The sequence below is a fragment of the Schistocerca cancellata genome, chromosome 4, assembly GCF_023864275.1.
Source record: "Schistocerca cancellata isolate TAMUIC-IGC-003103 chromosome 4, iqSchCanc2.1, whole genome shotgun sequence".
NCBI lineage: Eukaryota > Metazoa > Arthropoda > Insecta > Orthoptera > Acrididae > Schistocerca > Schistocerca cancellata.
The window spans coordinates 526,178,263-526,191,949 of record NC_064629.1 but is presented as its reverse complement, the minus strand read 5'-3'; the positions used below and the strand labels follow the sequence as shown (position 1 = coordinate 526,191,949).

Sequence of the window (13,687 nt, the reverse complement as noted above, 5' to 3'; positions counted from 1 at the left end):
GTATGATCTTGCATAGCCAACATCCTCAACCAGCAGCCAAGCTACAATAGCAGGCTGACATGACTCTCTTGAGTATGAGAAGCCTGGCTAATTGTACCTAATGCTGGTAGGCACCCTAGTGTGTAGGTGGCTAGGAGGGCCTCATTTCAACCCTCAACTCATTAGGCTGTGGCTAGACCCCCTGGTAGGTGGTCCTGTTAAGAGGAGAGTGGAGTGGAGTGGTTTCACAGCGAATTTCATGACCTACCTGGCTGGATGGACAGCGTTTATACCAGTTGGTTATGATTAAACTTTCCCTATTTAACACATTACAACACAGAAACTAACTAACTATCATATGATTACCAAACTTGGTTGCATTAATGTCAAGAACATTGGGAAGAGGAATAATACAGAATCAATTCAACTTAAACACTTTTAATGTGCTGCTGCGGTACATCATACCATTACATACTGGTACCATTACTGCTACAAAAGGAGTTCAGTATGGCATCTATCAGTATCCAGAAGAGAATGAAAGCACAGGATTGCATTCTGCACAGCAGAACGAAGCATGTCCATAGGTATTCTGGCTACCTCTCTTGATAGGCTGTGCTTAAGATGTGTGAATGTTCCCCTGGTAAACTCTAGCCTTCAGGTAGCTCCACAACCAGAAATCACAGTTAGTGAGATCAGGTGATTGTGCCATTCAAGCATTTGGAAACAATCAACAGATAATTTGATTGTTTCCAAATGTGTTTTGGAGAAGTATGTGAACTTCACAAGCATTGTGCGGTGGCGCACCATTTGCATGAAACTGTTGAGTTCAATGTGTCTATCTCCAGTACAGGCAGGTATGACATGCTGGCGAAGCATATTGCAGTGATGCTGGCCAGTCACACTGCACATCTTTGGTCCTTGATTGCCAACCCGTTCAGAAAAGAATGGGCCAATGGTGAATGTAGCCATGAAGCCACACCATACAGTGACACATTCATCATACAGAGGAACTTCATGCACAGTGACTTGAGGTTAAGATCTTCACACTCAGCAATTCTGTGTGTTCACCTGACCTGTCAGAGAAAAATGAGCTTTATCTGTCCATAGGATTGTCCAGGACCAGCCCTCATTAACTTAAATCCTTGTGAGAAAGTGGAGAGTGAAGCCAACATGTTGTCATGCATCCTGTGGTGCAAGCTGCTGTACGATATGGATCTTGTATGGGTACCATTTGAGAATTGTGTGAAGCACGTTTCGTACAGTGGACCATGGGATGTTCAAATGACATGACACAGCACACGCCCTGCCTGACGGTCAGGAATTGTGTGCAGCATTGTCTGCCATAGCAATAGTGATTTCATCAATCACCTGTGGTGCAACTAGTCGTTGGCCTCTACCTGGAGTGACACCCAGTTCTCCAGTTGATTCGAACTTTTTCATCATGCTCCGCACAGAAAGTGCAGAAAGAGGACCCTTACTTAATCGTTTCATCTGGCGATATTCTTGAAGTGCAGCTGTTACTGTTGTTTTGGTAATAGTGCTTCACCAATAATGTCCTGCTCCTTTTTTCCAAGTTTATGTTGACATGTCTACAAGTACACTGTGACTGGTCAGGTGTGTGAGATTGTGAATCACGATCACTGATTACAGCACCAGGTGCCCTTACTTGGAGTGGTACAGTGGCACTGTGATGCACGGAAATCATGCACCCCATACTCTGGACGTTAAAACTACCAAGTTTGGTACTCGTATTGTAATTAGTTCCATGTTATAACATATTAAATAGGGAACATTTACTTATAACCACCCAGTACATGCCAAAGTGGATTTTTTGTGGTGCTGCTGCTGAAAATGTCATTTACACTGCATTGCAGAGTATCCCTGGTTTGGTAACTAGCCTGGCACTGATCAGCATGTGGGCAGCAATACCTAGTAAGTGCTGTGGCTCAGTGCTGAGCCAGTGTATTGCTGCAGGTGTTGAGTAATCTTGCCTAGGCCTGTGCCATTGTGAAAGAGTTATCATAAACACTGCACTGAAACTACTAGTGAGATTTCAACTTTATGCTGGACTACTTATCAGATGATCAGCCCATGTGATGTCCTACTGGTGGCACTGATTGTTATGCTTTGAATTATTCTCCCCAGTTGCATCAGATGTTTCCTCATTGGTGCTCATATCAGTATATGATGAGGATGCTACCTCTGTGAACAAATTAAACATTAGTACTTATTTGAAAGTCGCTTCAGTTGTCAGTTTTATGTAAACCAGCATATATGGTACAGGCCTGGCACCAGATGTGTCAGTGTGTATCACAATGGCTAGTTTATCCTTATTTTTTCATGGTGATCAACCAACTAGCATGTATAACATATTGTTATATACATTTTAGTACTTTGATTGTTTATTTTTTCAATGTAAATTTTATACGTGATACATTAAAAACCTTCATATGCCTGTCTATAACCTGATCCTGTTGATGGCAGTTGTTTAACAGGCTTTTACACACAGGCATTGTCTGTTATTACTTTTCCCTCTAAAGAAGGTCTTCTGTACTATTTGGTAGCATATTGTCGTCTGATGGCTCCTTGCATAGAGCTTCTGGATCTGTATATTTTTATCACATTCTGCTTCTCCATAAATTATTTTGTACCCTGCCATTTGTACAACTTGAAATGCCAAGAGGATACATGTCACTAAAATGAACTTTACACCACAGACTGAGAATATGATAGCCAGAAATCATTAGGATTACAGGACTGTGGATGATCTCTTATCTTTTTAGTATGTTATGAAGTGCCCATAGGCTGCAATTGGCATATGGATGGAATCAAAGTGTGCTTAGAGATGTCGATGGGGAATGTTGCTTCATGAAGTTTGTATGTAAGTTAATGAAGTATCAACATGGCTGCTGAAGGACTTTGACAAGCAAGCTGCCAAGCAACCATACCTTAGACATGTTGAATGTACAATTTATCAGGGAATACACAGGCCTGCGAAGCAGTGTTATCCATTATTTCTCAATAAAGCCTTGCGTGTTCCTCATCAAATGTGACCAGGAATTATCATGCTGAAGTCTTGTACTTGGAGTTGGCTCAAGGAGGAGCAGTATCTTGGGCTCTAATATCTCCATGGTGCAGCAGTTGCATACAGATTGACAGACATATTGATTCCAGTGTGTAGAAATTGTACCATTGTCTTTTGTGCAATGGGTTCAGCCCCCAGCAGACAGCACTGAGTGTTCAACATAGATATGTTCAAATCCATTACAGTGCTCCAGATTGAACCAAAATTTTATGAAGCTGTGCAGGGGTCATCCCATACCATAGTCACATTGTGTGGTCATTGCCATTAGGTGTGATCTCCTATCCTTTGTTTTCCAAAATACATAATGCGCATAGCAGTGTCCCTAAACTTTGTATGACAGCTTTGTTTTTCTGGAGACTGATAATTTGGATCAGCGTGAACTCATCCATGTTTTGATATTCTGCTTCTTGATGTCATTGGGATGTTTCTACTTCATTTAATGGCTCCTCACTCTACAATCTTGGTGTTAAAATGACCGTTTCAGGAACAATGGAGGTTAGCATTGTTGGGCTTGTATTTACACTATCTCCATGCAATTGTAACCATTTGTTGCTGATATGCCACTTTGCATATCTTTTGAGTTTGGTTTTATATAGGCCATTTCTTGTGGATGTCGCAGTTTTCACAAATGTTAGTGCATATTGTGTAAGTGATATTCTGTCTAACCCTTTTGAACAGGAGATTAGTGTTTCCCAAAGTTTTGTTAACCCCTTCTGGTAGAGTAAACTGTGCTGAACTGTGCTTTTTACAGGTGATACACACAATAATTGTGCTATCCAGGTATAAGATGTATGGCTGGTAATAGTGTTGCCTATTTTTGCAATAGCTATCAATAATATGAAGTCCTCAGTAATTGGTCCAATTCATATTTCTTATTTTTTGATGCTCCTAATCTTTGCTCTTCTTTCAGTCAGACAATAACCATATGCTAGTTGTAACTGGCCACTCAGTATTTGCAACAGACAGTTACAATACTGAATAAGTGGTTTAAGAATGCCAGTTTCAAATTTTGGACTGCTAAATATTGATTTTTAACTGTTTCAACTGTGCTAAATTGAGATTTAAGCTCACTGTTCTGCCTGTACAGTATAGTCTTAGAGTCTGATGTTCAATTGTGACATTACATGGCTGATATAAGTGAAGAATATGAATGCATGTGCCCTAAAACATTGGATATCTTAAAATCTGTTAACCTCAAATTATGGAAATGAGAGCTAGGTCTTCATACCAGAAAATAATAGTTCAAGTTCAGAATGAAGTAATTAGGTTCACTGTAGACACATACGCCATCTTTGTTCCTATTCTCTTTAATGGGGTTGGTGAGTTCATAATAATTTAGCATTGACACAAAGAAATGGTTGTTGAGTACCGAAATTATGTCATCGTCAACTTTACTGTAACTTCTCAGTTGACTGAAATCCTCATGGAAATTTAGATAGGTGGTAATGTCCTACAGCTGCAGTATTTCAATGATATACCCCCTCCTCCTAATCATCATCATCATAAGGTGCTCCTGTTGTATTGAACTGGCAATGGGGCTGCTCTTCCTGCCTTCTATCCCTGTTCCCTGGCCTTCCTATGATTCCGTTTGTGATGATCCATCTGCTGTGTGGTCCTCATGGCTGCTCGCAATTCAGATGTCTTCTGTACATGGGCCATTCTCATGGCGTGGTACCTGTGTACTCTGTAATAGATTGTATGATGCTCACTGCACTGACACTCTGTGCCATATCTGCTCTGACTCCCAGCTGGACCATAGGCATTTTCTTAGCACATCTGCTATTTGAAGAGGCACTGAAGAAGTGCTTGCTTCATTTCCAGAGTAGTGCAAATACTATTTGCTGTATGTGTATGCAGACATCACTGTTCCTTCAGTGACTTAAGCCTTGCTGAGTAGGGTGGCCAGTGTCTGTGAGTGGTTGTGCTTGATGTCAGTTGCCTCTGTAATGATACTGTCCTGCACCCTGGAGCCTGAGCCAAGATGTTCATCTCATCATAATTTATGTGATGCTTGTACTCTAGATAACACTTAACCACTGCAGATTTTCTAGGTTGTCCCAGCCTAGCCTCAATCAATCAATCAATCAAATTTTATTGTCATTCAGCTCATAAAGCAATAGACAACGTCAAGATAACTTACTTTTTAACATTAATTACTAACTACAATTTAGTTTGGATTACATAAGGCCATCCGCTAGATACAGTGTTGAAAGACAGTATTTGCAGTTTCAACAAATTCATCTACTGTGTAGAAAGGATTCTTTACTAATATTCTGTACAACTTAGCTTTGAAGATATTGACAGGTAACTCTCTTAAATCTATACTTAACTTATTGTACAACTTAAGTCCAAGAACTAAATATGAATACTGTGACTAGGATAGTCTTTGATATGGTACATCTAAACATGATTTGTTCCTGGTGTTATGGCTATGTACATCCCTTCTTAATGATATATTTGAAATATTGTTCCTAACATACAATAGAACATTATAAATGTACAAGTTTATTACCGTAAGGCATTGCAATTTAATAAACAAGGGTTTACAGTGTTCTATCTTATCTGAGTCGGTTATTATTCTTACTAATTTTTTTTGTAAAAGTAGAATGCCCATTACGTGACTGCTATTGCCCCACAATAAGATTCCATATGATATGATACTTTGAAAGAAAGCAAAATATGCTGATCTTATATAACTATAAGGGACATGTCTTTTTAGGTTTCTAATTAAATAGATGACTCTTGAGAGTCTGGCAGATAAATGTTTGATGTGTGGTTCCCATGTCAACTTGTTGTCTACTATAACACACAAAAATTTTATACTTTCTAATTCATGATTCTCTCTTAAGCTAAAAGAAAGTGCCTGGGTCTTACTTTCATTTAGTAGAAAACCGTTCACTCTAAACCATAATGTACTCTGAGAAAGGGTATCTTTAACTATATTTTTAGTGTGTTTAAATCTGAGCTTTTATTTAAAAAATTTGTGTCTTCGGCAGACATTATTGTGTGAGAGTTTACAAAAGATGGCAGGTCATTAATCATAAGTAAAAACAATAGAGGTCCAAGTACTGAGCCCTGTGGCATGCCAGACCTAACATTAATCACATCTGACTTTTCCCTGTTAATGCATACAACTTGTTGGCGGTTCTCAAGGAAGAATTAAATATATTTATGCTGCTATTAGCAAAACCATAATAGGATAGCTTATTCAGTAAAGTATCATGGTCCACACAGTCAAACGCTCTGCTCTGTTGATGTTCCACATGTTGAACTATTAAACAAGTACTTAAAAAAATCTAGTCACTCATTGCTTTAACTTCCTTTTTTCAGCCAGGCTGTATGGAGTAAAGACTGAAATAGCAGTCACAGATTTCAGTAAAGGTTATGGAGCATATGAAGATGTGAAGAAGAAACTTAGTGAATTGGATGTTGGAATTTTGGGTGAGTAATATGGTTTTTCTACATGTAATAGAGTACAGCATTATTTTCATTATTAGATTTGAGTCTCAGTGCAGTAGAAATTAAATTTATTTTGCTGTTTGTTACGAAATTTATTTTACTGGTTCCAATAAATTCTTCCTTGAAGGATTTTAGAAAGGTCAGGTTAAAATCTCCAGCAATCACTATTCCTTTGGTTTTTATGTTGAAGCAGGTCAATAGAACTTCAAAGTGAGTTATGAATTGCTGAATATTAACTGTAGGTTCTTCATACACAATTACTAATATAAATGATTTGTTATGAAATTCAATTTTTGTCATTCATTATTCTAGATGCTGTTCTGAGGAAATTTATTAATATAAATATTGTAAATGTATGACAGTATTTCATAAATGTGGCAACTCCTCCTTTCTCTGCAGTAATAAGACAGTAATCTAACTGTGTGACACCATACCTCTACCAGCAGTCATGTCTTGTTCAGAAGGGCAAATTTGTCACCTGGCCTAGACCATTAATTTAGTAGTGCAAATATTCATTAATTTTACTACCCATTCATTGGTTGTTGTAATGAAATTTTATATTTGCTAAAATGTGGGCAGGAAATAAATAACTAAGTCTATTGACTGCTGAAATGTTTTTTAGCTAGTATCACCTGGCATGGATGCAATATATGCACCATAATTATGGTGCCTAGTTATTGTCTTCAACATCTCTTAAAGCATGGTTTCTTTCTACCATCTTTACCATGGAAAAGATGCTGCTCTGACCTCTTTGAGCACTGGTATTTTGCCACTCTTGACAGTGCTGTCTCCCTCCCACCCCCCCACCCCCATCCCCCCCCCCACCCCCACCCATCAACACAACCACCAAGTTTCTTTTAATTAGTCTGGCTAGTTTTCCTTTATCCTTCTTATTTAGGTGAAGGCTGTTCATAGCATATTCCATCTTCAACAGGAAACACACCAGTATTAGACCTCGGCTCAGACATGAGTAGCTATTACAACTCCAAATTAACTCTCCCTGCAAATGAGCTAAAATGAGGTGAGCTGTGTTGTAGAGCCAATGTAAACACCACTTTGGATTCCCTCAATGCTGAGACTATTTTTACCTGGTCATACTGTGTAGAATACTTAAGATCTCTGTCAATACTCTTACCCAGCACTTCCCTATAACCATTGTGCAGCCCTTTCTGAAATCTGTGCACAATAATCATATATCCTCCACCACTAGGTTTTAAAAACTGGTGACCTGTTATTCTGAGTGTAGTTAATCTTGGAACATGTGATTCACTCTTGTATCAGGAGAATTACCTAACAACAAAATTTCCCTTTAGTTTACTGGCTTTCCTACAATACATCTTTTGTTCAGATAACTTACGGGTTTGCTGCCGGGTGACGTCGTCGAACAACACTGATATTTCGACAGGAGCACACCCTGCCATTCTCAAGGCACAATTGCAAGGAAGAAAAAAATGTGCATGCAAATTTAATACCTTGGTTCACAGAGGAGAAACAAGGAAGACACCACCCACAGAACAAGTGTCAGCACAACCAAAGATAACCAACATCAGATATATCGATAGTTACTATTAATCAACAGGTGAGGTATCACTAATTCTATCCCTCTGTTTTTTTATGAGAAACAGAGCCGGATTACAAGCAGCATTTAAACAAAATCCACCATCTCTGTTAATAAGGTTGCTTGATTGTCTGATTTTAACAGCTTCCTTAATAATATTATCCCAATATCTGGACATGCAAGCCAGAATCTCCTTGTTGTTGTATTCCATAGGAGATTCTGGCTTGCACGTCCAGCTATTGGGATAGTGTTATTAAGGAAGCTGTTGAAATCAGACTAAAACAGAGGGACAGAATTAGTGCTACCTCACCTGTTGATTAATAGTAACTATCGATATTTCTGATGTTGGTTATCTTTGGTTGTGTTGACACTTGTTCTGTGTGGTGTCTTCCTTGTTTCTCCTCTGTGAACTGAGGTATTAAATTTGCTTGCACATTTTTTCTTCCTTGCAATTGTGCCTTGAGAATGGCAGGGTGTGCTCCTCTCGAAATATCGGTGGTGTTCGATGACGTCACCCAACAGCGAACCCGTAAGTTATTTGAACATTTGATTCGCCGGGAAAAGTTAAGGTCTCATTGTAGTAACACTGTTCACGTTACGTCGCACTTCACTTAGCGTAGACCGGGACTGTGTCCTAGGCATGCCCGATGTTGACTGACTGCGCTCAGCCTGTCCTGCCGGAGTTGTTGTTGTTGTTCTTGTTGTTACGCCGGCAGAGGGCGCGTCCGAATTCTCGCGTGCCCTCTGGTGGACGGTACTCTACTTGCGGCAACTACCGTCCATGACGCGCCGTGCCAATGTGCGCCTCCCGCGATCTTTCTGGTGGCTACTACACTCCTCCTCCTTCGGGGGGTGAATCCACTGTGATCCACTGCGTCGGAAGGTGGAGCGTCGGGCAGGAGCGATGACCTCCACATCCATGGGATGGCCGGAGTCGAGGGAATCTGCCAACCCTCGAGCCGGAACCTTCGAATACGGCTGGAAGTGACCCACACGAAGAGGCCCCCGTCGTCCCACAACCGGAGCCCGGGACAGAATGGGCGACAAGCTGTCGAACTCTGGATCCTGTTCCACCTCAGGAGGGGCAAGACCCAGTGGCGGGGACGAAGGGGAAGGGACGACCACAGGGGAACTAGCCCCCTGCGAAACCGGGCCGGCTAGGGGGGCCGGCTCTCGCTGGGGCAGCTCGAATGACGGCGATGCCGGTGCTGGAGCCACTGGAGGCTGCCAAGGCTGAGAACCATCACAGTGCGGCAGAGTCACAGCGGGGAGAGGAGGTAACGTCCCCTGTGAAACCAATACAGGTGCCGGCAATGGGGAAGCCGGTGTCCAAGAGGTCGGAGGGTGGGTGCCCGAACGTGGACGTAGCTGATTTTGGTGACGACGTAACCCAGTCCCCCACCTGCAAGGTATAGAGCCGGCGGCCATGTCGGTGCAGGACCACCGCCGGTATCCAACGTGGATTGCGACCAAACCCACGGGCCCAGACTGACATACCCAGTGGAAAGCCAGGTACTCCGTTTTGGGAAGACTGGCGAGGACCAGGCTGGAGGAGGTGCAGCAGAGTCCTAGGTTGACGCCCATGGAGGAGCTCTGCGGGGCTGCGGTCTCCCATTGGTGTGGTCCGGTATGCCGTCAAGAAAAACGTCAATGCTTCCTCTGCAGGAAATTCGTGCACATACTTTTTCATCTGCGTCTTAAAGGTGCGCACCATGCGCTCAGCTTCCCCATTCAATTGTGGATGGAAGGGGGGAGAGCAAACGTGCCGAATACCGAAGCGCCTACAAAAATCCTGGAAGGTCTGCGAAAGAAACTGCGGTCCATTGTCCGAACCAGGGTGATTGGCAGACCTTCCACAGAAAAGATTTTTGCTAGTGCCTGGATTGCAACTTCTGAAGTGGTTGAGGAGCAGCGAACCACATATGGGAATCGGGAATAAGCATCAATGACAATGAGCCAAAAGCCATTGAGAAACGGCCCCGCAAAATCGATGTGAACACATTCCCACGCCTGGGTTGCCGGCGGCCATGAAGAGAACGCTGCCCTGGGAGATGCTTGTTGGCTCGCACACTGGGAACAGGCGGCCACCAAGTGCTCAATTTCTCTGTCAATACCGGGCCAGTACACATGTCTGCGAGGCAAGGTTTTAGTGCGGGAAACACCCCAGTGCCCCGCATGTAATAACTTGAGGACCTCCCGTCGTAAACTTGCAGGAACAACCACGCGAGGAGCTGTATCATTGGTAGCCAGAAGGAGAACTCCTTCCAAGACCGAGAGACGGTCTCGTAGAAGAAAATAATTACGAAGAGGGTCCGAGGCCCGGCCCGGAGGGCGGGACGACCACCCCTGCTGAATGAGGTGAACAACTTGCCGGAGAACCGGGTCAGCCGCCGTTTCCCTGGCGACTCGAGAACTAGTGATCGGGAAGCCATCAACCGCCTGGCGGGACGCCACATCCAAATGAAAACACATAATCTCCTCTCGATCAAATGTAGGGTCCGGGCCCACCGGAAGACGGGAAAGAGCGTCGGCGTTGGCATGCTGGCCTGTAGGGCGAAAACGAATGTCATAATGGTACTTAGAGAGGAACAAGGCCCAGCGCTGTAGTCTGTGGGCCGCCCTATCCGGAATCTGAGAGGCGGGGCCAAATAACGATATTAACGGCTTATGGTCAGTGATTAACTGAAACTTCGTGCCATACAAGAAAGGGTGAAACTTGGTAACAGCGTAGACAATGGCCAAAGCCTCTTTTTCCACCTGGGAGTAATGGGCCTGCGCGGGACTAAGCGTTTTCGACGCAAACGCCAGTGGTTGCTCGGAACCATCTGCATTGCGATGGGCCAGGACCGCCCCCACCCCATACTGCGAAGCATCCGTAGCCAGGACCAACGGCTTATGGGGATCAAAAGTAGCCAAACAAGGGGCTGACGTGAGGAGGCCCTTCAACGAGGTGAACGCTCGCTCGCATGCAGGCGATCAATCAAAAGGAACACCCTTGTGCAGAAGGCAGTACAGGGGGTGGGCTATAGTGGAAGCCCTGGGAATGAACCGGTGGTAATAGGCTATCTTGCCTAAAAAAGCTTGTAACTCCTTCAGCGATGTGGGCCGAGGAAGGTTGACGATACCTTGGACCAAACTTCCTAGTGGCTGGATGCCATGCCGAGAGATGGTGTAGCCCACATACTCAATGGACGGTTGGAAGAAGGTTGACTTATGCAGGTTGCAACGCAAGCCCACAGACCTGAATTTGAGAAAGAGGGTGCGAAGGTTGTGCAAGTGGTCCGTTGTGCTGCGGCCCGTGACAATTATGTCATCCAGGTAATTAATACAATGAGGGATTGTCGACGTGACATGCTCAAGATAATGCTGGAATATCGCCGGGGCACTGGATATTCCAAAAGCCCTAGGGCTGTCAGCCGGTCTAGCTCTTCCTTTACCTGAGGGCGGAGAGCCAAGGGGATCTGCCTCGCGCGTAGAAAACGCGGGCGAGCCGACGCCTTCAACGTTAAGTGAGCTTCAAAATCTGAAACACGCCCCAGGCCCTCCTCAAAAATATCTGGAAAGTCTGAGATCAAAGATTCCAATGAGTGATAGGGAACGTCTTCGGAGACCAACTGTATGGTGTCAGCGATAGAAAAACCGAAAGCTTGAAAGGCATCCAGGCCAAAAAGGTTAGCGGAGCTCGCATCACTGACAACAATAAAAGTAATAGGCCGAGTGACTGATTTGTAAGTCAAGTCGGTAGTGAATTGACACAGTAGGGAAATGAACTGTTTACCATAACCGTGTAGACGCCGGTAAACTGGCGCCAACGGGGGTGATCCAAGGTCGGAATACGTTTGTGCATTCAACAACGAAACTGCCGCGCCCGTATCTACTTGCAGTTGTAACCGGCGCGACCGAACTGACACCTCAATAAAGAGTTTGCGTGCCGATGCGTCGGGAGCCTGGCCCGATGAAACTTCCTGAATGTCAACGTCCACGTCCTCTGTACTTGCTTCCTTCGATTCTTTTGAGGCTGAGCGGCAAACTTTAGCAATGTGACCATTTTTATTACATTTGCGACAAACGGCCCAACGCTGGGGGCACTTCGACCGATCGTGATGTATATAACGACGCACAGGACGGCAACAGGGGCCGGCGGCCCGAATTCTGTTTACGCGCCGCGCGGGAGCGGCCGTAACGGCCGGATTGTACCGCTCGCACGTCGTCCACCCCGGACACAGTGGACGCGGCCGCACCGCCCTGAACCTCCGCGACGTCGCACCACGCTTCCAGCTGTTGACCTACTGCGTGAGAGACTTCATACGATTGAGCAATGGACAGGACTTCTTCGAGGGAAGGGTCTTCTAACTGCAGGGCCCGTTGCCGGACCTCCCTATCAGGGGCCGAACGAACAATGACGTCGCGTACCATAACATGGGCATACGACTCCCGCGACTGCTCCGTGACAAAATGACACTTGCGACTAAGACCGTGCAGGGTAGCGGCCCACGCCCGGTATGACTGATGGGGCTGTTTCTTGCATTGATAGAACTCGACCCTAGCCGCCACAACATGCGTGCGGCGGCGATAATATGAAGCCAGCAATGAACACAATGCGTCAAAAGACAAGGACGAGGGTTCCTGTAACGGCGCTAGCTGCCGCAAAACTTGATACAGCGAGGGAGATATCCAAGACAAGAAGAGAGCACGACATACCTCCGCATCGGCAACATGAAACGCCTGGAAATGCTGCCGAAGGCGATGTTCATATGCGTCCCAATCCTCCGCCGTCTCGTCATACGGGGGAAAGGGAGGAGGGAACGGCGCCGGAGCAGACGGCGTGGAGAGCAACGCCGGAAGCACTTGTTTCATGGTGGCCATGAGCTCCGTCTGCTGCGCAACCAAAACCCGCACCAAATCCTCCATGCCGTGGAGAAACTGCGAAACCGGAACAACGATGCAACACGCGAAAGAACGACCCTACTCGTCGCCAATTGTGTAGTAACACTGTTCACGTTACGTCGCACTTCACTTAGCGTAGACCGGGACTGTGTCCTAGGCATACCCGATGTTGACTGACTGCGCTCAGCCTGTCCTGCCGGAGTTGTTGTTGTTGTTGTTGTTCTTGTTGTTACGCTGGCAGAGGGCGCGTCCGAATTCTCGCGTGCCCTCTGGTGGACGGGACTCTACTTGCGGCAACTACCGTCCATGACGCGCCGTGCCAATGTGCGCCTCCCGTGATCTTTCTGATGGCTACTACACTCATAATACATATTTTTATTACTTATTGGAAGTTTGTTGTATGATCTCTGTGCTTACATGTGCATGAAGCTAATTCAGTTCTAACTGAAGGAACTAGTAAAACTTATTTGATACATTTATCGCAAAGTTGTCTAAAATGTCTTGTGCTTATTACCTCTATTGTCTGTTGCCACTTCCCATTTCTGCTTGCCCTTCTTCTACTTAAGCTATCCAGATCTCTTTTAGCCTCATGTAATTTGATCTGAAGGTCAGAAATCTTTCTGATTGGTAGGGCTATAAATGATGAGTCACAGGTAGTAAACATATTTAATAATCATTTTTTAAGTGTAGTAGGAAGTATGGGGAAAAATGCTTCAAGA

General features: G+C 44.6%; 1 protein-coding gene across 3 annotated transcripts in view; it reads left to right on the top strand.

The window, feature by feature from the left end:
• The window catches only part of LOC126183739 (inactive hydroxysteroid dehydrogenase-like protein 1), a 99,653-nt gene that overhangs the window by 60,803 nt on the left and 25,163 nt on the right, over positions 1 to 13,687 (top strand). For all 3 annotated transcript variants that reach the window (XM_049925945.1, XM_049925946.1, XM_049925947.1), the window contains one exon: positions 6,395 to 6,505. In XM_049925945.1, coding sequence (XP_049781902.1) covers positions 6,395 to 6,505 — 111 coding nt within the window. The remainder of the gene's footprint in view (positions 1 to 6,394; positions 6,506 to 13,687) is intronic.